Source organism: Pempheris klunzingeri, unplaced genomic scaffold, assembly GCF_042242105.1.
Source record: "Pempheris klunzingeri isolate RE-2024b unplaced genomic scaffold, fPemKlu1.hap1 Scaffold_52, whole genome shotgun sequence".
Classification (NCBI taxonomy): Eukaryota; Metazoa; Chordata; class Actinopteri; order Acropomatiformes; family Pempheridae; genus Pempheris; species Pempheris klunzingeri.
Genome location: NW_027254956.1, coordinates 85371 through 112139, shown reverse-complemented (window position 1 = coordinate 112139; position 26769 = coordinate 85371). Strand labels below are relative to the sequence as shown.

At 38.9% G+C, this 26769-nt stretch overlaps 3 protein-coding genes across 3 annotated transcripts; 1 reads left to right on the top strand and 2 right to left on the bottom strand.

The window, feature by feature from the left end:
• Positions 1–7143: 7143 nt before the first annotated feature.
• LOC139224779 (UPF0561 protein C2orf68 homolog) lies at positions 7144–9158 on the bottom strand. Its single transcript, XM_070856095.1, has 4 exons — positions 9049–9158; positions 8116–8231; positions 7884–8029; positions 7144–7788 (listed from the first exon to the last, which is right to left on the bottom strand). Exons 1-4 carry the CDS (start codon positions 9156–9158, stop codon positions 7666–7668), a joined length of 495 nt encoding a protein of 164 aa, XP_070712196.1. The 3' UTR covers positions 7144–7665.
• Positions 9159–9531: 373 nt separating this feature from the next.
• On the top strand, positions 9532–14279 carry LOC139224776 (ubiquitin carboxyl-terminal hydrolase 39-like). The gene is made up of 13 exons (XM_070856092.1): positions 9532–9689; positions 10018–10096; positions 10207–10301; positions 10384–10520; positions 10925–11077; positions 11167–11392; positions 11524–11598; positions 11907–11974; positions 12429–12617; positions 12879–13021; positions 13218–13353; positions 13497–13583; positions 14066–14279. The coding sequence occupies exons 1-13, from the start codon at positions 9626–9628 to the stop codon at positions 14117–14119; spliced, it is 1506 nt and encodes a 501-aa protein (XP_070712193.1). The 5' UTR covers positions 9532–9625; the 3' UTR covers positions 14120–14279.
• A 34-nt stretch (positions 14280–14313) lies between these two features.
• On the bottom strand, positions 14314–18303 carry LOC139224777 (prosaposin-like). The gene is made up of 11 exons (XM_070856093.1): positions 18252–18303; positions 17955–18007; positions 17546–17620; positions 17040–17162; positions 16817–16948; positions 16636–16716; positions 16367–16550; positions 16124–16266; positions 15759–15839; positions 15304–15414; positions 14314–14808 (listed from the first exon to the last, which is right to left on the bottom strand). The coding sequence occupies exons 1-11, from the start codon at positions 18301–18303 to the stop codon at positions 14770–14772; spliced, it is 1074 nt and encodes a 357-aa protein (XP_070712194.1). The 3' UTR covers positions 14314–14769.
• Positions 18304–26769: the final 8466 nt, after the last annotated feature.

Here is a 26769-nt window from a genome sequence, read left to right as displayed (position 1 = left end):
ATCCATCATTGCCCCCACTACCAAAAGCCCCTCTGCTTCCAGTAAATGAGTCAACCTTATGCAAACTACATTGCATAAAGGGAAAAACTCACTTCTGCTGCAAAGCAACTAACTTTCAGAACACAGGTTGACAAGATGACTAAGCATATTTTTTATCCTCCCTGTCTTCTATTGTATAATATTAGTGATACACCAACACAAAAGGCAACATGCACAGAACTTCTCTGCTCTGTTGGTGTTTTTGAGCATGGATTAAAACAGGTTCCTTGATTCTCACACATCTTAACATACACAAATAATATTGGGTTTAAAAACCAATACAAAGACATGAGACAGGTTACACACATTCACCTCAAAGTATCCCTGTACATGTACACAGTATGTTCACTTTGCTAGGTACAATATAAAAGGACACCTTACAGTCTCAAGGTTTTGTCCTTTATACAGTTCAAGTGTTTGGGGCTAAAGGTCCAAATTAGGTGGGTAAGGCATACACTAGTTTATTGTATTGTATTGACATTTTGTTCTAATAACACAAGACCTCTGAGCGTGTGTTATTTGTTTCCCCCAACTCCCTAAGAGATGGGAATATTGCCTAAAATCATGTGGTTCAAATGACAGTTGTAGATTACCGGGTCAGCAGATGGTTGGAGCATTGATAATTTACAGTATTTAGATTCTTTAGTTGAACCAGAACGTTTATTTTTAAAAAAAATGTTTTCTCTGGACATATTTTTAAAAGGATTTCAAAAAGGAGCTTTCACTGATTGCTTCTTCCAAAGATACGGGCTTCACAGAATGATTTATAGTCAATCCAAAATATCTGTAGGTTTTGAGGTTACATACCAAATCTTAACATGCAAGCAGATAATGGTTGACTTTTGTGATCAATAACCAAAGGCTGTGATGACATTTGCAGAAAAAAGTCTTTAGTAAACTTTGGCTAGATTAACAGAGGAGTCACAAGTGGACCTTGAATTGATAACAGAAGTTAGACATAACAGGACAGAAGTGCACACTGTGTGATTCTGGGGCCATTTGCATGGTACTCCAACAAGCGTATTTGGCACAAAGAGATGCTGGAGGCCTTGGTCATGGTGTAGCAAAACAATTGTAGAAGTGGATGAAGGAAATAGAGCAAAGGGGAAACATGTGATACGGCATTTTTTCAAGTTAGACACTAAATCGAGCAGCAAAGGAATTGGGAACATGCAGACATCCAGTGATCTGCCGCAGCCTTCGGTCTCACCTCTGGTGCTGCAACACAATGCTCTTAGTTTAACTGTTAGAGAAACATTTTAAGGTTTTGTGCAGCATCACGATACAATGAATGTATTCCTGAACAAACAATGGAAATATATTATAAATGTACAGTAATGTATACTGTATGTAATGAAACAGAGTTTAGAAATATTTAGGAGAAGGTGGCACAGTGGGTGTAGAGACACTAAAAAACAGAATTCACAGATGAAGTAAACAGAAGGTAATCCTGCATGGTGTTCTGGTCCACATAAATAAAACCTTCAAATCCAGCTAATTCAACATGCTGCTGATTGAAAGAAAAATGTGTTACACCTCTTCTTAACCACAACGTACATTTCTGACGGCATTAAATCGTACTAATTACTAATCATGGGTCAGCTTGTCGTTGTTGCTGTTTTCATCAGGATTTGAATCAACAGTGTGTTCACTTTAGGATGATGACTGATAGCATTTAGAAAAATATTAGCCAATAGTAATACATAGTAGTAAAATTCAGTTTCCCTCAGCAGTAATGAAAGCATGCTTAAAATATATGCAGTCTTTTCTCCACACAAGGCCTCCCAGGCAACACAAACACACCCCAGGTTTACTGAAGGTTTGTGCAAAACAAATACCACATGTACAAATAATACAATGCAAAATTAACACAACTTTAAACATGATTATCCGCAGTTTAAAGATATTTGGGCCGATGGTGTTCTGTCGTATGTGTTTTTCTGACTCACAATGCTGCATTGGTTCTTAATACTTTCTTACATGTTATGATGCCAAACAACTAACTGTCTGTTGGTGAGTAAAAGTTTCAAAAATTGAATCTGGAATGTGTGTGGATTGTGTAAGAAAGACAAATAAAGATTAAATGAAATGCACACAAGAATGTAAGTTCTTCTCAGTGCAAGGCAAGTTTGAGCAACGCCTTAAGGGTGTAGCAACCTACCTGCAAGGGTAAAGCACCTACCTGCATATAAGACCAAAGGAAAATACAATCAAAGGAAATGTTAAAGTGTAATATCAGTGATCTGTTTTCTTCTTGGTGTTAACAAATGAATCTTGTACAAACTAACTTTTCTGTTCTTCCTGTGATGCTACCATATGTTTATTTCACATCCTGACTGAAACTCATTCAATCAGAGAGATTTTAGCATCAAATCCTGTTCCAGCACAGGATCTCTGGAGCCTTTTCAGGTTAGAACTGGTAATCCGATGAGCTTTTTCATTATAATTAGCTTTGTTACTGTGCCACACAAATCCTGCCAGCTTTCTAAATTAATGAGAGGATTTTGTAGTCTGCACATGTGGGTTGTTGTTTTAGTGTTATGGGAACATGCAAACTTGTGTTTCAGGTACTTTTGCCTCCCATGGCAACAACACAGACTCAGATAAGAGGAAACATACTGAGGGAAAGTTGGTGAGAGGCAGAATCCATTTGTCTTACCTAAGTGCACTGGAATTTTGCATTGATTCACACCATTCATTTTTGTAGCGTGTGCTATTTAATGTATAGAAGTGGGTCTTCATCCATGAAAAACCTTCCCACCTCCATGTTCCCTGTCAGAGTTCATTTAACATACATGTCCAACTATCACATTTTTCAAATCTCCTGAATTATTATACTCCTGAATTATTCTACACAGGTAGAAAAAACACAAGAATCTACTTTTCTAAACCTCGCCCGCACTGAATGCAATTTTATGACCTCAAATAATGTCTGGAAGTGCTCCTTGCCTCTGACAGCCGACTCAGCTCATTTTACAAAGTACATTACTGCAGTTACAGTATATCAAGCTGTGAGTAGTATTCACGCTCAAGTAACATCATCAAATTCAGACCTCGAGTCTCGTCTGCAGATTAACAACAGCAGCTGTGCATTTCCACAAGCACACTGGCTCAGTCAAACATCTATATTTAACTTTGAATGGTAGGGGGTTATGCTGGGGTTACACTTCTACAGCCTTGAATGGGCAACCGGCACAGGCGGAGGTTGTTTCAGCTGAAATGCACCGGGCTGAAATAAAAAAAAGTCTGGGAACTTGTTCCCTAGGAGAATCACACCACACACACACAGACTCAGTTTGCGAGGCAACAACATGCCAAGGAAGCTTTTATTGGTGATGACCACCAGCACCAGTCTTTTGGATCTGTGTTATAAAGGTACCATTGTGTGGCACATACAGGCTTGATAAGGATTACAGTATTATGTCTTAGTTTCCCCATAACATGAAGAATTCTTCCCACAGCAAGTAGCTCAGAGGGCACCACCTGTGCTCTGTTCGCACAGGAGACCAAACAAAGCACCATGGACACCGAAACAGAGCACCATGTTGATACCAAATGCCGTTATGGACTGAGGGATAATGTCTTTGGGTGGCTTTGATTTTCTCACGGTCAGGGCACACTAATGAGCAGAGCAGTGTGGAGGGCTGTCACAGTGAGAAGGACAGAGGCAGGTCAGCTGGCTGGTTGAGGTCAGTGGGATTTCTTGTTAGGATTGGGTGTCAGCTGATGCAATATCAGGAGAGGCTTGCTGTTGCTCTACTGTACTTTAGCAAAAAAGTGAAATTAAAGCCTCACATTGCTCTTTTTTAAAAGTTAAAAGTCTCCATGTCACCTCAGATTGTTAACATCGGTGCACTTTAAAGTGATGTTAGTTCAGAGGGTTTTCTTCAAGCAGCAGATTTTTGTGCGCGCTTTTTCCTGATTCACCACCAAAAAGAAGGAAACACTCAGCTTACTTTACATTTGCTTTTGCTGCATTTGACTATTTCTTATAGTGAACCTCTCAATGCGGAATACAAATTTGTTCAGTCCTGCTTTAAAACAAAATTCAACCTTCCAACTTCATGTGGCTTTACTGTTGTACAGTACCAAATGTTGCACTACATGTTTTAAATATGTATTACGCGATGCAATAAAACATAATGAGCCATCTATATGTTGAGTATATTCAACCAGTTGTTCTTTGTTTGGAGCTTCTTATGATTTAGGTGTGTTGAATACATGACACATGACACACATCTCCTGTACTAATCATTAAAGAAAGTTACATTGGTACATTGGATTACAAACACAGCTTGGAATCAGCCTGCATCATTACTAACTCCACTGTTGCGCAGCTGTGTTTTTAGTAGATCTGGTGATGATCTAAAATTGTATCTTAACTGTTATTAAAATGGAGTTTGACTCAACTTGTGATTCAAACCCAACCCTGCCTAAATTCTATCAAATGGTGTGTAGCTTGCATCAACTGCATTACTTCATTTGGCTGAGAAAATTTAAAGAGCCCAAAAAAACAGCCCAAAATGAGAATGTGAGGTAGACATGTTGATCCATACATACTCCAGAGTGTGTTTTGTTACATTAGATTATTGTGAGCATATCAAAGAAGAATATTTCAGTTTAGTTGCTTAAAAAAAAACAAGCAAGTAAAAAACATGAGAGAAGTCGAGAGACAGTGCAAGATGATGTGGAGGAAGACTTGACCGTATCCCGGGGCTATTACAAGAGAGCAAACAAATTAGAAAGAAAAAACACAGGATGTAAATATATACTGTATATATATACTTTTGGTCTACAAAGTACACATAACTCGGTAAACCAAGAGGGGCAAACAGAGAAATGGCCAGCAGATATTGCGTACTTAAACAGTGGAACTTTGTTTACAATATTTACATGTGTAAACTGTTGAAAAGTTTAATATCTCAGTAAAGAAATCAAAATGAACAACGTGAGGTAGGCCATGATAAGATGATGAGTATCCACTGTTGAAGGAGAGATGTAAATTGAAGGGCTTGGCGAGGACATTGGGTCGCTGTGTGTATTTGAGCATCTACTGTCAGTGAGACAACAATTTTAATTCAAACGTACAAATTGTTCGTAAGAAAGAACAGATGGTTCAAGGTGGCTACAAAGATATCTCTGCCTTCTTCTAGCTAATATCACGCACAATTATTACAATTATTTATAATTGAATAGAGATGGAGATGTATAACAACTAACATAACATATTAGGCAATATTCACATGCTGTCAAATACATAACACCTTGCGTGCCAGAACAGGTACTGCTGTTTTAAGACTATTTTCATGCTTTTAAATGGGTGTTTCCTGGGGGTAGATTATAAAATAGCAGGTTGTGCATTATATAATACTGTTAATATGAAGCTACACTGAGGGGGTAAGGTGTGAAGATGTGAGCTGTGATTGGATCACTTAGAGCCAATTGAGCAATGGTGAACCTGGAGGTAATCTGATGGGCAGCAGAGTATAAAATGTGGGAATGTGCCCCCTCCTTAGAACTACACTCACATGCCAACAGAGGAATGAGAAACGAGCAGAAGGGTGTTGACAGTCAAAAGGGGAGTGCCTCTGTTCCACCAATAGCATAGCAGAGATCGCTCCTCCTTGACATGGCTCTGCATAACACTTGGCCCGCCATGTGGTCAGAGGATGAAGTTTGCATATTTTCATGCATAAATGAAAACAATGAATTAATCTCCTACTATGGCGTGGATCAACTGTTTGTCTGTGCAAATGTCAGGTCCACTCTGTTTTCCTCCACAGCCAGGAGACGATGGCGGAACTTTCTGTTTTCACCTTTCACAGTTCAGAAATATTTGTCTGTTTATCCGTTTGATGGTGTGCCGACACAATTAACCTGTGCACCACTGCTGTTATCTAAGTTACTCCTGTGTCCTGGGGCTATTCTGTTAATGCTTGTGCTCCAGAGCCTGACTCACTGAACCTCACATTGATCTTAAATTAGGTGTCAGTCTTGTGTCTTTAGAGACTTTAGAAAGAGGAGGGTTAAATAACACCCCTGGCTGATTGCTGAGTTGTCCTAAATTGAAAAACAGGTTAGACAAAATTGAGTCACACACGCTTACCACAAACTAGTCCTCCAGGTTGGAGGATGGTGATACCACAACAGGCCATGATCAACAGAAAACCTCTTGTGGTACTGAGAGGCTGCTCTTTGCACATTTTTAAAGTCTTAACATGAAATTTTGCAATGTCATATAAAAATGAAGTTCATAATCAGTATGTGGCACTGCAAACAAGTTTTAATCAAGTTTGAAACCTCATTTGTGATTGTAGTTATGTGCTTAGCAGCATGTCTCTCGGTTCAGTCGAGAGTGCACAGACACAAAAAACTGTGCCTGACTAACTTCTCATCTCCTGTGCAGAGTCCAAGAAGTGCTCATTGATAGACAAGCAGCACCCAATGTTATAAGCCAGTGATCCTGCAAATGCAAGATTTAGTTCTCCAGTCTCTGCCCGTTGAGTAAAAAGTGGTGCAAGTTCAACAAATACTGCCTAAACTGTCCTCACCCACAGGACTATGAGACACTTTAGAGTAATTGGCAACACGCTGTTATGGACAAAAGTCTCATTTGACACAAAAGAGCTCAAACGCTGATTCATGCTGCCACCTGCTGAGGACAGGATGTGAAGCACTTCTATCAGTCCACTGAAATTGATGCTGTACTTTGTCCCAATATTAAATGTATTCCCACCAATACATGTTTCAGGATGGAAGTGATCAAATCCTGTAAAAAAAGTATTAATCCATGCTTTTACAACAAGAAAAAATGTGCACATTTTATGGCTGTTCATGTCTAAAGTGCACACCCAGACACACTCGGACAATAATAAATGGCTTTTATTTATATGTCATTTATATGTAAAGAGTTGTATCCTCGAAAAATATTACAGTATCAAAAATAAAAATATTTCAACATCCCAAAATAAATTAGAATACTGAAAAGAACAAAAAACAGTTGCCACACTGACACGTTATCATGGCTACATTCACTAAACTCAAACAAAACTAAACTCTCACATATCTAAACACAAGATCGCTGATGGACTGATGTTCTGATGTTCTGTTCACAGCATTTTACCAAAAAAGTATAAATCTTGTTTATAAAAACTAGATCTTTGTAAACACAACAAACACAGGACATGTTCAATGGAGGAGCAAGGTTAACAGAGTTCTCTGTCACAGAGTACATACTCCTTTCTGATATTAACCGTTAGAGAGCAACAACATCATTTTATAGGTCCAGTAAACTTGAAGGTGTACAAATTATCCCTAAAATTATGAATAAGGGTATGAGGTAACAGTCCAAGGTGAGTAAATGTGGTAAACATGAACCTGACAGTTAACTCCCAACCATACAGTCTACGATAAGTGCTGTTTCTTCTCCTTTACAAAGCAGGAGACGGCTCGACTGTGGGTCATCATATTAGATCTCTGCTGACAGTCATTGTACATGGTCCCAGGATCCTCATTATACCCCCAACAGCATTGATGCTTTGAAGGAGCAGCAAACTGCAAATGAAGTATTGCTTCTCTGCGCGTGTAGCCCCTCTGTCTTTATAATCCACTGTTTTAGAATATAACTCAGCGCTTGTCTCGTCTTTTGTCCATTTCCTTTCGAATTCGAGCCTCTAGAGCTGCCCTCATGGCTGAATCCAGGATGTTCTTCTCTGCAACACGTTCCACCACCTTCTCAGGCTTATCCTCCTGTAGAAACAGAGAGAACACGCAGGAATTAAGACCAAAGCACAGTAAAATGGGCCAATGAGACAAAAACGTCAGCCAAGGAGATTTGTATTAACCTTGTGCACAAGGAAGGAGGTAATGGTACCAGAGTCCGCCTGATAATCGAGCCAGAAGAGTTCGGTTCCATGGGTCTCCGTCTCTGTGCTTGACCCACTCTCGTTCCACTCTTCAGCCTCAGCGCCGACTCCTGGCTCTGACCCATCTGGAAAATGAGCACCATATGCATATTCTCTTCACTGGACCTTGTGGATTTAGCACAAACATGACAACAAATTGCATCAAACTTACGTCTGCGTCGAGGATGGTACACTTGGATATCTGGTCTCCGGGGTCGTCTCGGGGTTGTGGTGTGCCTCCGCCGCTGGAGCTCTTTGGCTTGCTTCACCTCTTTATCATAGTCATCTCTTCAAAATGACAAGAAAATAACATTTATTATTGCCTGGCAGTGTACAATGTACCATATGTGTTTAAAAACAGACGCAGTGCAGCAATAAGTTAATCTTGTTCCTGTTCAACTGCAGTTGCTGCACAAGTTTAATAAATTGCAAACACTGTTATACAAAACAAGTGTAAGGATGAGTGTAAGCTTCTTCATTGCAACTCCGTTCTTTCTCTACCATTCAAAATAAGAGTAGTAAGTCAATAATAATTATCTATTTTCCATATACTTGCTTTAGTGAAATGCACCGTCAAGGACAAATTAATGTTTAACATTCTCAAATGCATAGTTGTCTTCATTCAGCTATGATGTGTCAGTGACTAGCAAGAAAGGCACGTTTTATTTGTAGTCTCTTAAAAATCTCACACAAGCACCAACCAAAAACAAAACATGGAAGAAATATCGTGTCAAGTGTGAGGTAAAATGTGTTGTAGCTACTTCTTATCCCTCCATCAAGTATGTCTCATGTCCAGCCGAATCATTTCGACTATTAACTGGAGGCCAACTCTCCATCCGACTATGCAGTTAAATGCTGTTTGGCTCCAGTGACCTAAAATCAAGAATGAAGGATAAGTTTGGCCAGTGGGCCTGTGCGAGTTTTCCTTCTTATGTTCACTTTGAGCGTAAAGGTAGATGTAGTTGTCATTACCTGCACTACCAACCAACCTTCACTCACCACCAGTTAAACTTCTACTAACGATGTTGTGGTAGCAGCTCTAGATATTGTGGCTGGGTGTTGCTACTGCTGGCTAACACTAGCTAACGGTGGTTTAGGAAATCACCTAGCAATCTGGTTCCTCCGGATATGGTGCAGGAAGCCGTGGCTCATATCCAAACGGCCCCCAGGTTTGTATTTAAGGTCATGCGCTTCATCGTCTCTTAAAATATCCATTTCAACAAACAGGCCCAACACGATAACAGTACTTGTGAGCTAATAACGCTAATGGTTGCAACAAGTCTCAGTCAGATCCAGAGACACTGACAAAAAGCTACATGCTAGCTAATGGTAAGTTGTTGTCCAAAAGTAACACTTCCGGAGTTCAAAAATTAACAACAGCTAAAAATACACATGGTTTTCAATGTTTAACCACCCAAAATATAAAGTTACCATAAATTACAAAACTACCAAGAAATAAGTCATATTGTGTCATTATAAGGTCAGCTAGTTATCACATCGTTTTGGCACTGACCGGCTCAGAATCGAAGCAGCAAGCCTCAAACTCCGGGTTAGTTTTTAGTCTGCTATTTGGCAGTTGCGACGCACAACCACCGCGAGTTTTGACGCGCGGTGCTCGACCCATTCATCTCTCTTAAGTAAAGTTATACCGTCTCTGTTGTTTAAACATTAAGCTCGCTGCAATGGTGTCTCTGAAGCGAGAAAGGGAGGTTGAGGTGGACGACGACGACGACAACGAAGACGGTGGTAAGTTTATTTACTTCTAGCGGCTGTGCTACCTTTGGTTGGCCGGTAGCCAATGTTGCTAACTTAGATGCCAGATAAAAGTGGATTCAGTTTTGTTCGGAGGTCGAGTCTCATTCATTCATACACTGGTGGGTCAACGAGAATCGCTATGGTGTAGTTTTATCTCGTTTAAACAAATGTACCAAACCTCTAATTCACTGTGTATTAAATGTAACATCTCCCAGCAATAACCTAAATGCTAGGTCCACTAGCATGACTAGCTAGCTTATATTCAACTGATACAACGCTTTTTGGTTTGACTGTTTATTTTCTTCGCTTCATGTCGCAGTGGCAGCCAAAATAACGCGAGGGAAAGTAACAGAGGACCGGAGAAGCCGTCACTGTCCTTACCTTGACACCATAAACAGGCAAGATAACGTTGAGTGTGGATGGCTAATGTTTGTGCTAAGTGCTAGTTAGCCCTGTCCTCTTCTGGAGATCCGCAACTGATCCTCAGTTCTGTGTTTATATCCATCAGGAGTGTGCTGGACTTTGATTTTGAGAAACTCTGCTCCATCTCTCTCTCCCACATCAACGTCTATGCCTGCCTTATATGTGGGAAATACTTTCAAGGTAGGCGAATTATCTGACATTTTACCTTTGGACAATTTGTTGTGCTCGGACTGATTTACACATTTAACTTCTTTCCTTGCAGGTAGAGGTCTGAAGTCCCACGCTTACACTCACAGTGTGCAGTTTACCCATCACGTGTTCCTGAATTTGCACACTCTCAAATTTTACTGTCTGCCAGACAACTATGAGATCATAGACTCTTCACTAGAAGACATCACGGTAAGTTAAGTTGTGGTGTTTCAGGCTGATTGCATGTTCTTATATCACTTAAATGTCGAAGTAGCTTTCATGTTCAGTGCTATCCAAACCAACATCCCACAGTGTTGTTATGCTTAGTGCTGAGAGGTAACTAATACATGTAGTGTCGGTATTGTGCTATAAATTGATACATTTTAGAGTCTGTTAAATCAGGATATAAATGAAATGGCATCTGACCTTGGTCTTAAAGGATGCGTCACAGTAAAGCCATACAATATTCAGAATCTGAGACTGTGTAATGCACAAGTTGTTATTTTTTGGATACCTGAAGTATCTCATTATCAATAGTAAGGTACTGAGTGAAAAATACTGCACTGTAGAAACTGTAATTGTGTGTTAGTAATGTGTCAACACTTTCTCTACAGTATGTGCTGAGACCAACTTTCACCAAGCAGCACATTGCAGGGTTGGACAAGCAGGGAAAGCTGTACAGAGCCTACGATGGTACGACCTACCTGCCAGGCATTGTAGGGCTCAACAACATCAAAGCCAATGACTATGCCAATGTGGTGTTACAGGTATGAATAACTACCAAAGTGGACCTCATCTGGACTTGATACAGCTTTTGAATAATCTCAACAATTTGATATTTGTGTCTTGCTCCTAGGCTTTTTCCAATGTTCCACCTTTGCGAAATTACTTCCTGGAGGAGGAAAACTACAGGGGAATCCGCAGGCCACCGGGGGACATCATGTTCCTCTTGGTGCAGAGGTTTGGTGAGCTGATGCGCAAACTTTGGAATCCAAGAAACTTCAAGGCCCACGTGTCTCCCCATGAGATGCTGCAGGCAGTGGTGCTGTGCAGCAAGAAGAACTTCCAAATTACCAAGCAAGGTAATGCTTTAGTAGCCAGAAATTTTAGTACTGTACTATATTAAGTTCTGCAGATCCCAAGTAGGATTTTAAGACACGCTGCCTTATGGAAACCAGGTTGTGGTGCTGATCGACTGTTTACTGTTCTGCAGGAGATGCTGTGGACTTCATGACGTGGTTCTTGAATGCGCTGCATGGTGCTCTAGGAGGCACAAAGAAAAAACCATGTGAGTACAGGGAGAATCATCAAAGGGGTTGGATTCCTAATTGTTAGGTCGTGATATTGTGAATTGTTAAGTTTTTAATCTAAATTTTAGATTGTTTTTTGCCACATTAATAGTAAACGTGTTATGCTGAAGAGTTCCCTTGAATACAGCTTTTGAGCAAATGTAAATTATACTTGCATTTTGTTTATTTAACTTTGGTTGAATTTAATTTACAGTTAACATTTTGAATACGTGAAATAAAGAAATATATTAATTATTAGAAAAATGTGAAATAAACTCTCTCCTCATTCCTCTGTCTGTCCTCATAGCAATCATTACAAAAGCATTTCAAGGCTCCATGAGGATCTTCTCCAAGAAGCTTCCACACCCAGATTTAGTAAGTTTCCTGTAATGTTGTTAGATGATTAATTAACACCTGGAATATTATTCATTATTAATGATAGAATAGCTCATATTTATTCATGAATTATTTATAAATGATGTGATCAAAGGGTATTGTAGATAGTGATATGCTTAAAAGCTTTTCCTTTTTGCTTATTTTGGGTCAAAATGAAGGTTAAATCAAAGCTGATTTTTGGCACTTAATTTTATGAAAGGCTCTCTGATTAAGCTTGATTTTGAGGTGTCTACCATTTAGTTTCTCTGAGACAATCTTAAATACTTGAAACTATGCTTTGAAGCCTCCCAAATGAAAAGCAAAATCAGGAGGAATAGAAATAGTCTAAAGTGACTGAGGACTTTATGTTGTCCAGATGAAAAGGCAAAGAGCAAAAGAGTCTACATGCTGTCAAATCAAACTTTGCTGACAGCCAGTTCATGTCTTTCTGCAGCTGCCAGAGGAGAAAGAGGCATTGCTTGTGACAGAGGAGTACCAGGAGCAGATGTCTGAGTCCACCTTCTTGTTCCTGACCCTTGACCTCCCAACAGCTCCGTTGTACAAGGATGAGAAGGAGCAGCTCATTATCCCACAAGTCCCTCTGTTCAACATCCTGGGGAAATTCAATGGCAGCACAGAGAAGGTACAGACTCATTCGCATCGTCTTGTCTTAAATAAAACATGTAAAAAAATGACAAAGGAACATTTCAACACAGTAGTCTTTACAGAGAAGCCTTGGTGGTGATGAGTATTTTTGGCCCAGGAACTGGGTGAATTCATTCTGACATAGTCGCATCTAAAACAAAATGTGTAATTATTGCAATAGTGTTTTATAGATGTTTTACACATTTCAATTGAGCACTAAAAATATGTATGCACACTTTCCTGTCTCATTGTCATTCAGGAATACAAAACCTACAAAGAGAATTTTCTCAAAAGGTTCCAGCTGACCAAACTGCCTCCGTACCTCATCTTTTGCATCAAAAGATTCACCAAGAACAACTTCTTTGTGGAAAAGAACCCCACAATTGTCAACTTCCCTATCACGTAAGTGCTGTTAACACTCTGCAGTTACGTAGCCTTGATCAAAGTCTCTGACAGGACCATGAAGTGCATGTTCATCACAGTAATGAATGGTAATGATTACTGTTACTATTATAAGTCTTGTCGGAAATGATGACACGCACGTGTTTATTTTGTCCTCAGTGTAAATATTCACATGTTCATGTTGTCACTTCAACAGGAATGTGGACCTCCGTGAGTACTTGACAGAAGAAGCTCAAGTTACAGAGAAGAACACAACGTATAACCTTGTCGCCAACGTAGTGCATGATGGGAAACCCACTGAGGGAGCGTACAGAATACACGTTCTTCATCATGTAGGTTACAGTCAGATATTTCTGAACGTTTTTTGATTTTGTGGTGGCATTACTACAAACAACCTAACAAACGCATTAACTAACATTTGACAAAGCCAATGTTATGTTACTATGGGTTTAAATGATGTTATGTGTTTAATCAGGGAACTGGGAAGTGGTATGAGATGCAGGACCTGCAGGTGACTGACATTCTCCCTCAGATGATCACACTGTCAGAGGCCTACATCCAGGCAAGTTCTCCCACTCATGCTGTGAATGCTGAAAAAATGTTGTCTGATGGGATTCACACCAAACTCATACATGTTTCAGATTTTAAAAGACAAGTCTACAGTACCACTGAAAGCTGCAGCCTTTGATTATGGCATAACTAATTAACTTGTAATACTAGGGAGCAATTGTAGTGATTTTACATTCATAGATGATAGGCCAGTGTAACTGTTTACAACATACAAGTTCCTTTCCTATCATAGATAAATAAAACATGTAAAAAATAAAATTTATCGGGATTTTGAACAGTGATATAAACACATTTCCCTTAGTGTAAAATGCCTTTTGAAGAGCTGCTAAAGGGAATTTAATTAATTCTCTCTGTTCTACAATATAGGACCTTTAAATCATTGTAAAGTAAAACGGTCTTTAAACCTAAAAAGGAGACGTAGATTTGCAAAGTGCTCATTTTTGTAACATATCTTTTTTTTCATTGCTCTACTAGATCTGGAAGAGACAAGAGAGTGACGATGACACAAACAACCACACAGGGGTGTAAGTGAGACAGTATTTCCCTCAAAGTGCTGCCACCATTTTGGAGATGAACTGGGTATTTACGTGATTGAAATGAACAAAATGTTGAATGAGAGTGACAGGAAAGTGTCCAGACTTTTTGTTCATAGCCACAAAAAAGGAAATAAATGTAAATGTCTTTTTCACTTTTTTTATCTTTTTATTATGTGGTTATTATGACATATTTCTGTCTGTATGTTAAATTTCAATGTAGTTTTAGAAGTTTGTTGTGAGTATGTGGTTTGCTCCAGGGGTCATAAAACAGCAATAACGATACAAAAGATGCAGCTTTGTTGGGAAGTCAGTTGTCCAATCAGTCTTTAATGTATACTGAGCGGTCATCCCAAGTAATAATGGACAATGTTTTTACATTTCCATATACATACAGCAACACACTGGATAACTGTTCACAAACCTGTTAACTCCTGCAGAGACTGATGTCTCATACTGAATCCGTAATATTTCATGATGAATATTTATTGCCGATTGACTGCAATAGAATTTGAAATAATAATAAAAAAAAGCCAGTGATCAGTGCACTAATTTAGAAAACTTTACGAGTTGATCAGTGGAATTATACATTTGTAAAAAGAGAGCTCTTCTTGCAGATGTTCTCTGAGCTGCAGGCAGCTTGGTTTACTCCTTCCACATGTATTTCTCACAGTAGGCCTGGTTCTGCAGACAAAAACAGAGAAATGGGTTTTGAAACAAATCTAAATTGTAGGGGAGATACTTATGTGCTTAAATGGTGTGTAGTCCTTTTAAGGGAGAAATAGGTTTTCAGTGTGTCTTCAGCCAATTACTTAAATTCTAAACATTTTCAAAGACAAAATTGTGATGTCTAATATCAGTTCTGACTGGCAAAATCATTAAATCCTCATGCCCGCCAAGTTCTCTGCAGAGAGACCATATTGACTCTCCATACAGACCCTGACAGTTGTCTTGCTTGATTACTATAAATATTTACTCAATTATCATGGAACTAAACATTGAGAACAATCTTGAATCAACAGCTTACAATTCTACAAAAGAGAAGCTGGACACAATGTAAGAGGAAGAACAGCTGTTAAGGAAGGTGAGAGTTTATCAAACTCTCTCTGATGGCTGTGAAAAGTGACCTTTATATCACTTTTACCAGCTACATGTGCAATAATACTGACATCAACTTACACCACACTTCTGAGCAGTTTGAATGTCTTTGCACCAGTAGCTTGGTCCCCAAGAACAACGATTCTTTCCCAGCGGCTCCACCTTCCTCGAGGCACCGCATAGATCCGCTCTCTGCAAGACAGATGAGACAAAAGGTCCCCAGTGTGAGACGTGTTCATGAGTGGCTACACTGTGTTCATGAGTGGTGCTGCATGGCCCAGAGTCGCCCTGTTGAATATTATTAGAAAATCAACTAATGTTTCTACATTTTTTGGTTTTCTGCAAGTGATGGTAAACTTCATGTCAGTCAATGTGCTAATGTAAACCCCCGTGAAGGTGTCCCCTGTAGATAAATACCATTTACTGCACACAAATCCTTGTGTGGATCTGTAATACTGTGTGAAGACTGGATATAAATTCCTCTTTGCCCCTGCAGTGAGACGGGCCATTGTACGTGTGCATGTGTTCATTCTTACTTCACAAGCATGTGGAGCGTCCATCTGGTTTCCCAAAACCTTCTGCAGTCGGAAGCCATAGATGTTGGTGAAGGCCTCACACTGAAAAGAGCGTGACAGTTTTTTTTATCATGCATCTTTTCTTAGTGTGACTTTTTTTTAATTGCTTAAATCACTTAACTGTAAACTTTAAGCAATAAACAAGGAGAGTCAATACATTCAAATGTATAGAGGCATATAAAGAAAGGGTATGCAAGGAGAGGCATAACTACATTAACGTGTTGGTCGGTTCAAACCGTGCTTTTAAGGTTATAGTGATGTGTGAAGGATTTTGTCAGTCAGGAGTTCTGCAGTACTGCAGTGTTAATAGAAGCTGAGGGTCAGACCTTGGGGATGGCATTGGGGTGATGGACACACACAGACTGGAGGAAAGAGGAAGTCTGAGGTTCAGTGGAGTTGGGACCCAGGTGAAGTCTGCTCAGCACGGCCAGCGTGCGGCACGACTCGCAGTCCGAGGGGAGGAGCACGTCTGGGTAATCAGCAGTGTTAAAAGTGTTGGTGCAAGTGTGAGGTTCGGGTCAAACCAATAAACAACAGCCAAATGTATTCAATACAAACATGTGACTGACCTGGAACATGCTGCTCCTCGAACCAACAGAGGTGCAAGAGAGAGCATATTGTGTGAGGAGCAGCAGACGATAAGAGGAATTCGACTATCTGTGTGCCGTATTTGTCGACGAAGTCATTGCATTCATCCATATAACTGTGCGGTATGAGATCGCAGACCTCGTCCATGAGCTTCATTAAAGCATCCTGCAGGGCAAGAGAGAGAATTTGGTGGCTTATGTGCGATATGATGTACGCTAAGCGATAAGCTGCTGATGTGAAAAAGAGTCACCTCAGTCATATTTTTGGGCAGCAGGGTCTCCAGTTTCCTGATAACTAACAAACACAGGCTGCAAACTGGGCCGAACTGCTCCTAGGGAGAAGAGCAGATTGAGGACTGTTTATAGCAAGAAGCATAAAAAGCTGAATTTCAACATCCGTTTTAACATTCACTTCTGCTGTCTCTTGCTCACTCTGGTGCCGGTGGCTGTGCTGAGTGCAGAGCTGGATGTGTCTTTATCAGTGGCGTGGTGGGGTAGTTTCAGCAGTTCCTCCTCCATGTGAGCAGCACAAAGTCCAAAAACCTTACAGGTCTCCCCCGGTTTCTACATAAACATGTTACTTTGCATTAAAGGTCAACATAGAAAGTTAAAGTATTTATTCTGTTTTCACAGCCTGAATAGAGGCTAAACTCACCAGCTGACCAGGCGTTTTCTGCAGGACTTTTGGCAAATAAGTCTTAACCTGTGAATCACACTCTGATGCCTGCTCTCCTGGGAGGCGTTGGCACAGAGCATGCAAGGTTTCATATACAATCTCCTGTAGGAACACAGTAGTTAGTGTATTGTCTGGTGTGGCAAAGATACTTGACTGTTAACTGTTTTTCTACACAAATGGACACCAATTTAACTATTTATCTGCAAAGTACTAAGCAAAACAGCTTGACAATCTTAAATGTATGAGATGAAAGTCATATTTTTACACCCTGACATTTCAATATTGAAATTTCTCTCTCCTCTTTTCCTTCCATCTCATTATAAACATCCATTTTTAGGTTTAACTTAACAAAACATTGCAGGAATCACAGCTGTGGTAGGCAGTTTCACTTTCAACCAATGCCACAAAACCCTGGCCCATGCACACAGTGGTCAGTTAAGGGAAATGAAAGCGAAACTGCAGTGAGCGAGGAGTCACGTCCTCACCTTTGAATCTCTGCTGGAAATCATGTTTTCAGACAGCTGGACGATCTGGCTGCATTCTGAACAGAAATCCAGTGTCTGACAAGGAGAAGCCACAGTGAGAAGATCATTTAGGCCTCGAGACGTCCATGCCAACACAATTAGTTGTCTGTTTTTGTGCACTTTTTATAAACTGATGTAATGAAATGTGGATCGACCACGGTGGCAAACACATCTTTAATAAATACATGAAATGACTTGTGCTGTTTTCAACACCTGCAAAAAGAAAAAGTGACTTTGCAATTTTTAAAAATAAGGTTCAGTGTGTGGATTTATGTGAATGCATTATTTTGAAATGACTGTAGTTCACATATTAGTGCGCTGAAACATTTGACAAACAGTGATAACATTAGGAAATAAAAGTCAGGCTTACCAGAGCTTTCTGCTTGGTGAATGACATTGGGTCTATGATGAACCTGGTGTCTCCTTAAAATCCCCAGAGAGGAGGAGAGAGGACGCAGACAGTGATGGAGGGATAGAGAAAAAGAGGGACATAGAGAAAGCGTGTAAATATCTTGAATATTTCTGTCAGAATATAATGTTAGCTACGATTGTAAGTTGTTATGCATTCCACGACAACAACCGGATCAATAACAACAGATTTAATGGCGACCAGTCAGGTGACAATGATGCAGGCATTAAAACGGTTGTCGGTAAACCTTCATCTTACCGGGCCACAGGGACACAGCGAGGATCACCAGGATCAAACCAGACGCTGTCATTATGTGAAGGCGCAGAAAACGATATGCAGCGCAGATGATTTGGTCTATAATAACATATGTGAGGTTGTTTGGCCGCACCGGGATCAGCCAATCAGAGGAGCAGATGTTATGCGCAGGCGCGTATCAACTATTAAAGGCTTCCCTAAAAATATCACTGGTTACTTCCTGGTCACGCTTTCAATACACTGTTAGTGAAGTGCAGGATACTAACGGGATAAACTGACCTTCAGCCTGTGGACAGATGATACCATCTGTTTACTTTAACTGCAAAAAAATCAACATTTCAATAACAGAGAGAAAACACATGTGACACTGGATTTATTACTTGAACTCTGTGCGTGGTTATATCAATTATTATTTAGCCTTACTTGGATGCTTGACTGCTTGCTGCACATAGAGTTTGAATGTTGGAAGCACAGACTGTATGTGGTATATGGTCTTATCAGAGAGGAATATGTCTGAATGAATTTGCAGTTCTTTTAAATTGAAATAAAGTCCACTAGTAGTGTTGAGAGTGACAGCTCCTGAAGGCACCAACAGATGGCAGCAGAGCAGAGGAAATATACAGTTCTTGGGCTTGGGAAAAGGATTTATTTGTAACATACACCAGCAATATGAGGTCTGAAATGTAATGTGGCATACAAATCAAAGCTGAATAAAAACAACAACTATACGATAAAACTTAAAAGACTTTTTAAACAAAGCATTTCTCAAAACTGTTGGTGGTTCCCCTTGTTGTGATGCTTTCTAGTGCAAAGAGTGAAAAAAAGCCTTTAGGTCCTCCAGAGAGATTCGTAAAGATGTCTTTGGATGTGGACCGTGTCAGACTCTCAGTGATATGGACTCCCAGCTACCTGATCAGTAATAAATGGTGCATAGCTTTGATGCTTCCTGCATAATCTCTAAGAACAGAGCATTGCATCTATGAATGGATTATCTGATACGCCTCTACTAGCTTTGTATTCTTGCTTTCTGTATTGATTTGTCTTCAGTTTTTGTGATGTGTTTGGGCCTGCTATGGTGGACTGCATTTCCCATGTGCACTTGCACAAAAAGGCACAAGTGTCCTGCACTTGATGTCATTATAATCCTTGAGATTTCGTTTAGTCAAACATTTAACCAGAGGAAGGCCAAGTGACCGACAACTTGACTTTATTATTCAATGCTTGCATTGGACGTTAGTGTGCCCAGCCCTGCTTTCACCGTGTTGGACTTAAAGCGAGTAAATGTTACAGTGTCGTGAAAACAGAAAACATACATATGCAGTTATTTGTGAGATATTATGCAGTCAAACACAGTAGTCTTGTTCAAATTATGGTCTACTCAGTTCTCTGTGAATACTGTAGACCAAGAAGCCCGCTGGGTTTATTCCCCCCCCCAAAAAAGATTCAAAACCAATTAACAGAATTACAGGTCTCCTAAAAGGGATAATCGGAACACAACTCTACTAAAAGATGAAGCTGACAAAATAACACATTAACTCAACTAACACACATGATAAAATGAGATATGAGGTCTGCAATGTATGATAAAACCAGGCTCCACCCTCAAACCCATCTTTTATCGCAGCCAGGTAACTCAAAAACAAAATGTCAGATAAGATAACTTAAGTAAACCAACAGGAAACATTACAAACAAATGTAACCCATGCACTTCATCCAGAATCATTGCATTGTCAAAAATAGAAATAAAGAAGTTCTGAACTAAACAAATTAGCTGTGTTTTATGTAATTTATATAAAGTGACTGCAAATGAAAATGTGGTAAGATGTCGGTCCTCAAACCTGCAACTGTACGGTTGTGGCTACAACCAGCACAGTGACGTTAGCCCATAGTTTACATGTCGCTGCACTGCAATATGTTTAAGGGTGTCTCTGTCATTGAATTACTGTTGAACAGCTCTAAATGTCAGCTTTCCATTAGTGTACAAACCTGCTGAACTTGTCTTGGCCTAGTGGTGACTATAGACACACACACACACACACACACACACACACACACACAAATCCTTCAAGCATGATTATGTAACTTTCATGTTCGCAAAAATTCTATTGTGTTGTTGCAGCTGTAGCATAAAATAAACAAGAAGCAAAAAAGTTTGTTTTTCTAACACTCATTCAGACCAACAAGGGTTTTACCTGCATCATAATTTCCATTATGAAAGATGCTTCTAAATGATGCACCTTCAAATTTCCAGCTCATTTCTTGGCTAAATCAAGTGCTTGCAAAATGTCCTTTCTTTAATAATCAACAGTTTCACCCTGTTGAGTTATTCTCAGATGAATTAAACATATTCACACACATTCAGTTGTTCTCATGCCTATTTTACCTTTGTGCAAATAAAATGGCCACCATGACGGCTATTCCAAGAGTTCAGAGTAATACTTTTAATAAAGAGTACAAAAGAACAATTAATGCTTGCATTACTGAAGGATTTGAGTTCATGTGATAAGACAATGCTCAATGCATCACTGTCCATGAATCTCTTATGTCTTCCATTATAACCACCAAATTAGCTGATTCTAGTTAAAGAGCATTTCAGATCCATGCATCTCATCAGCCACTCTGAAAGCAGAGCACTACCTATTCTCATGAAAATATGAATAAAGAAATGTTTATCACAATAATGTCTGTATGTGTTAGTTGAAGCCAACACCCAACTTCACTGGGCGTATTCACATAACTCATAAGTTTATAAGATTAACAGAGTCAAGGCATCCACAGTGATGACTGAGTGTTGGAACTTACTGCTCATTCAATCATCGCTTAGTGCTTAAACGTGACACGGAGGTAAAGGAATTTCCACAATGTTTCTGCATTTCATACTCTCTCATACACTCCTAATACATTTGCTACATCTCCTTCCCTTCTCAGGCGTGACAAATTAGACATTTTATAATATTGAAACACCCTGGAGGTACCTGAAGACGAGCAAATCATTATGTTCTTTCTTCTTCTATTTGTTTTATGGCATCACATATAAGCTGCGTCAATAAGAAAGGACAAAGCAGTCTAAAGCATGCAACATACAGAAGTAGCATAAAAATCTGTCCTTATGTTATTCATGAAGACACATCCATTCTCTGGACAGGTGCTGTGGGATGGCTCCTCTCATTATGCTTCATTAATTTCCACCTCTAGCTACCAAATGAGAAAATGAATAAGTAAAGGTAAACAAAGACACCAGCTTAACCCTTTCATGCATGAATTATGATAACCTCAGTCAGGATTTTTTTACTAAGTGTTTTTATTCATCTTTAGGCATGAAAAACAAGATTTGAACTTTTTTTTTTTCAATCCAAATTTTATAAAGATATATTTACATGTCCAGTAGTTGAAATATAGCTATTGATGCATGATGTAAAATTTAGTGGACATGTGATTAATCATAATTTCCTCCCAATATAAAATCAATACTTGACTCCTTAGATGTTACTTGGTGTCCCCATATTTTTCTTACCTGCATGGTTTCTTTTTGTAGAAGGTTTGAACAGAACAAAATGAGCAACTTGGTGTTTCTGGCTGTCTGTCGACCATCTTGGTTTCACTCTTTTTTTTTTTGCAATGGCTTCTCACTGGGTAGCAGTGCATGAGATGATGCAATAGCATCCACTGCAGTCGCTGATGTGCAACTATGCCATCAAAACTCATGCATATACAAGAAAACAGCTTTTGAATAGCTGCACACTGTAGTGACCTCTATACATGAAAGGGTTAAATATCAGTGATCCAAACATAGAAAGAACAGGATCTGGTGTGATCGTTTATAGGCGCTGGATATATAGTCACATACAAGAGTTCAAATGGAATTTCTCTTTTGGCAGGACCAGTGTTCCTCCACCTTGTTACACAGAGGAGAGGTGCTGGGGTACATGGCATGAAGCCTTGACTTTAAATTATGGAGTATGTGAACTACTTAGAATTGTGTTAAAGTTTGCTTGGCATTTATATAATTGTGGTGAATATAATCAAGAACTGCCTACCAAGCTTCTTCAGAGATTACAACATTGAGTTCTTGTTGATCCTGATCTGTTTTCATTTTCCCGTTGGAAAAAACTACACAGCCTGTAAAGTATCACAGAGGAAGGAGACCGACCCCTTAGTGCCGGGTACATGACACAGAGTCCTGTCCAGTATGTTAAGTTTGGTCATATGTTCATAGCGTCGTATGTGAGCCTAATATTGAGATACCTATAGAAATGTGCTGGTGGTAGTCCATGGGTCTGTGGTATTTACTGGAAGGACATACATTTTCCCCTGCCAATATATTTCAATATTTCCGTCTTTCCAGAGCACAAACACATGATGTGAAAAAAGCTTGTACCTCTGCTCAGTCACCGTCAGCAAAGACTTAAAAGTAACATTCCTTTTGCTTCATGCAGCATGTGCTGTGCTGTGTAGTCACACCACGAGGGAGAACATACGCGAGGTCTAAACCGCAGTAAAAAACATTTCTCATCTATTATCAATCATAGCCTTCAATGTTTCATTACCTCTGAATGCCAATCATCAACAATCATCTTGCATACCATTGTAATTCATTTACTGCAAGGAGCAGTCAGCTGTCTGACCACAGGCACCCTGGCTATTCTCCACTTCCTCGTGCAGTCAATGCGATGACAAGATAATTTATGAAATGATGTGCCTGTAGCAGCAGCACAATGGAGGAAGAGGAAATAAAGGCAGATAAATACAAAGAAACAACAAAAAGACTTAAAAATAAAATAAAATAAAAGTACACCAGGTGAGACAGGATTACCCAATGCAAAGTGAAAGTGCATTATTTTGTCAACACTGGCCGAAACATACCAACCTTTTGACTAAGGCTTCATGTCACTGAGGTATTAAAATGTTGTTTGAAATGCATTGTATAAAAGAGCATTGCTCAAAGTCTTTAGCCGGGACATATAACAATATACAACAATACAGTACAACAATAAATGTGAAGAGCTGCTGGATTTGGTTTTGGTAGTATATTTTTACCACTGTAATTTTAAAGTTAAATACAATATTTCTTGATGCAGGATCAATAAACAAACCAGGCTATAATGGATTGTGCTCTTTTTCATCCCATTCAATATGACTAATGACCCCTGCTTACTGCTGAGAAGAGTCTATCTAGGAATACAAAATTAAAGAGCTTTCATCACTTCATCCATTCTACTACAGTTCAATTTCTTTGTTATATTTGTATATACTGCACAGCTTTTTTAGTCTATTTTATATTATACTACTACTTACCTATATCTACTTATATAGGCACCTGTTGTTTAACTTATCTTTGCACTGTTGTTCTTGTTCTTTGCTGCTGCAAATTTGCAAATTTCCCCAATGTGGGACGAATAAAGGTTTATTTTATCTTACCTTAATCTGACATCTTAATCATATCCCTATATCATTTTCCTCCCCATTAGTCAGTTATAGCGCCCAGAAGAGGTGAAAATTATCTTGAAACTCACAAAAATCAGAGAATCAATCAAATTCATAGAAAAATTACTTTTATGTATTTTCTTCTTTTTTTTTCTTCCTGTTAGCCATTACAGTTCTGACCTCAGTTTGGGAACGACTAGTTTAGTACATCATTAGAGTATAAGAAAAAACATGTATTTGTGCAAAATGTGTTTAAATTGTCCTCCATAAAATGTAAAATTATATCGTGAATGATTCTAAATTCTCATTTACATCGGCTTGTAATTTTTTATGAAATTAACAACCAGTTTACTGCAATGTGCTGTAATTACATGCTGTATTACATGACCTTTTGCAGCATTGAGGGGATTTTCACAATACGATTGCAGAATTACTCTACGATGGAAATTGATATGATAATTACACTTTTTTAACTAGCCTGTTGTAGAATGGTCTTGTAGTCGTCATAACGTAATAGATTCCTTTTTGTCGTGCATCTGTCTTTTAATCAGCACCTGCTGAATACCCACATACTACTGCCGTACGGCCAGCCTCTGCCCAAACAGCATTTTCCAGCCCACAGAGATGTTGTACAGGTTGGGTCATTCAGTTGACATTTCCTGAAAACAGCTCCAATTATGTGTCGGAGTAAATGAAGCAGCATGCAACCACATGACACTCCCATGTTTCTCGTAAGTGAGGCAAGGAACATTTTTTCTGTACACTTTTTTTCATGTTTACTGACTATACCGTTGCAGTGACACGTGAAAATTTTTTAACAATAAATTTTTTTTTGAGAAAGTTACGAATGATTTCTTTCTCTTATTTAATAATGTACAGGTCTGTATGAAAGCTGTATTAGTATCGTTTTTACAGGCACTGAGCACACACACACACACACACACACACACGACACTACACTAACCGCAAATACCTGGAAGACAGACAATAGTATCAACATACCAATCTGACTACTTGTTTTGATGTTCTTTTGTCTGCTATGTTCAGGAACTGATGTCTGACAAATAGTCAACATGGTTCAAGTTACAGATAGTATTCTTTGTAACATTAGAAAAGAGACGGATCGAATAACATAAATAAAATAATAAGACTCTAAGACTGAAAAGCGCAGCATTTTTGTGGCCAAATACTTTACTACAGAAGTAGTTAGCTGTGTCATGGAGCTCTTTAGCAAACATTGACTTTCAATTCTGCATGACAGCTAACCATTAGCAAACCGACAGGGTTATTGGTCAGAAAGAGCAGCAAGCATCATAGTCTAGCAATAGCCTTGTCACCGACACATTGATTAGTTGACACACATACAGACAATCAGTGTTGAATTCATACTGGTGGTGGATTATTTATGTTAATGAGTGGAACAGAACTTGATAAATGTCTATATGAAGTGTTGAAAACAAGTATAATACAATAATTATTATTGTAATTATGTCGAAAAGTGGGACAATTTGGTAGTGAATATTGAAAACTGGAAACATTGAAAATTTAAACATTTTGGTGTTCTACAGAGGTTTTTTCAGGCCCAGGGACACCCAGCTTGAAACCAGGTCACCATAGGTTAGCTTAGCTTAGCTTAGCCTAAAGACTGAACGCAGGTGGGAACAGGAAGCCTTGGACGTGCTGGTAGGTGGATCGTGTTACCTTTGGACAGAGAGAAGCCAGCTGTTTCCCCTTGTTTCCAATTTTTATGCTAAGCTAAGTGTTGTGTATTCCATTAGTTTTTAGCCACTAGAGGTCATTGTACATCACAGGATGTTGCACTGCATCTTTTAAAAAAGAACCTGAAGAAAAGCAATAAAAAGTTATAGAGTCAAATTCATACCAGTGTCTCGCTGTCATTCTTCACCTAACTATTAACAAGGCAAATAAGTGTATTTTTCAAATTGTCAAACAATTAATAGTTAATAAACAACAATCCGTGTCATCATTGAGAAATCTTTTGGGTTTTTTGCTTCACGGATCATCAGTTTGTAGACTAAAAAGCAGATTCTGACCAGATTGTAGTCTGTAAAATGAATTTATGAATAAATAAATATAAATAAAATCTATTGATGCAAGTTTTGAGAAGGATCAGTGTATTAATGGCTTCTCATACATTGTATTCAGCAAAAACTGCGCCCGACACAATCACAATCATTGTTGGATTGTATCCCTAAGAAAGTAAATGAGGACAATGTGTGGGTCATCAGACAAATACAGAGGATCCACTGACAATGTAATGATGACATAGTATGTTTTACTCTTTTTTAAAGGGTCTCTATTCAATTCCTCAGCATTTCAGGCCAAAGCAAAAGTTCTCTCTACGATGTATTCAGAACCGATATGGTTGCACTCATTAGCATCTCAGACCAAAATAAACAAACCGTTTGCTATGTACAATCACTCAGTCTAACGAATAACCAACTGTTAAATTCTATTCTCATATAAAACATATGCAGCCTTCAAATAAAACTTGAGCTCAAATGCATCTTTATATAGGAAATAGTTGTTAAATGATATATTAACGTTTTGAATGTTGTATAGAGAAGCTTTAACAGCTCCACGTAACACACAGTGTTCATGTGCTGCACACAATATTTTTTACATAGACGCATTATTCTTACGGTTGTGTGCTCTTTTTCTTAATGTTGTATGTTTTTATGTTTAATTAACATGCACATAGATCTTCTTTTCTTAACAGCTTTCCATGCAGTTAAGGTACAAAACCAGATTGACTACATGCCTGAAGAAAAGCTAAAGCTGAAAATTGTTTGGGCTTTAATGCTATTTTGGGTTGGGCTGACTTCATCAAGCTTCATTTGAATAAAATATTCAGGTCAAAGGTATTTGATGAATGAGGAAATAGATTAAAAACAGTTAAACAATGGGAGACTTATGCACGCAATGTTGGGGGTAAAGTGCTAAATACTCATAAAAGAAGAGATACAACATTAAAATGACAACAAGAAAATGACAACAAAAACGTCAATGAAATGTCAGTTTTTGCCAAATGTGTGCAAAAACCAACAGACCAAGATCTGATTTTACAAAAAGCAAT

Excerpts from the sequence above, each read along its gene's own strand:
- LOC139224779 (XM_070856095.1), bottom strand. The coding sequence starts at position 9,158 with ATGGATATTTTAAGAGACGATGAAGCGCATGACCTTAAATACAAACCT. Across the intron at positions 8,232-9,048 it reads CGGAGGAACCAGATTGCTAG|AGATGACTATGATAAAGAGG; the intron begins GTGATTTCCTAA and ends GTCATTTTGAAG. Across the intron at positions 8,030-8,115 it reads GTACCATCCTCGACGCAGAC|ATGGGTCAGAGCCAGGAGTC; the intron begins GTAAGTTTGATG and ends CTCATTTTCCAG.
- LOC139224776 (XM_070856092.1), top strand. The coding sequence starts at position 9,626 with ATGGTGTCTCTGAAGCGAGAAAGGGAGGTTGAGGTGGACGACGACGAC. Across the intron at positions 11,393-11,523 it reads CTTCCAAATTACCAAGCAAG|GAGATGCTGTGGACTTCATG; the intron begins GTAATGCTTTAG and ends ACTGTTCTGCAG. Across the intron at positions 11,975-12,428 it reads AGCTTCCACACCCAGATTTA|CTGCCAGAGGAGAAAGAGGC; the intron begins GTAAGTTTCCTG and ends GTCTTTCTGCAG.
- LOC139224777 (XM_070856093.1), bottom strand. The coding sequence starts at position 18,303 with ATGACAGCGTCTGGTTTGATCCTGGTGATCCTCGCTGTGTCCCTGTGG. Across the intron at positions 18,008-18,251 it reads CGCTGTGTCCCTGTGGCCCG|GAGACACCAGGTTCATCATA; the intron begins GTAAGATGAAGG and ends GGGGATTTTAAG. Across the intron at positions 17,621-17,954 it reads TCACCAAGCAGAAAGCTCTG|ACACTGGATTTCTGTTCAGA; the intron begins GTAAGCCTGACT and ends TCTCCTTGTCAG.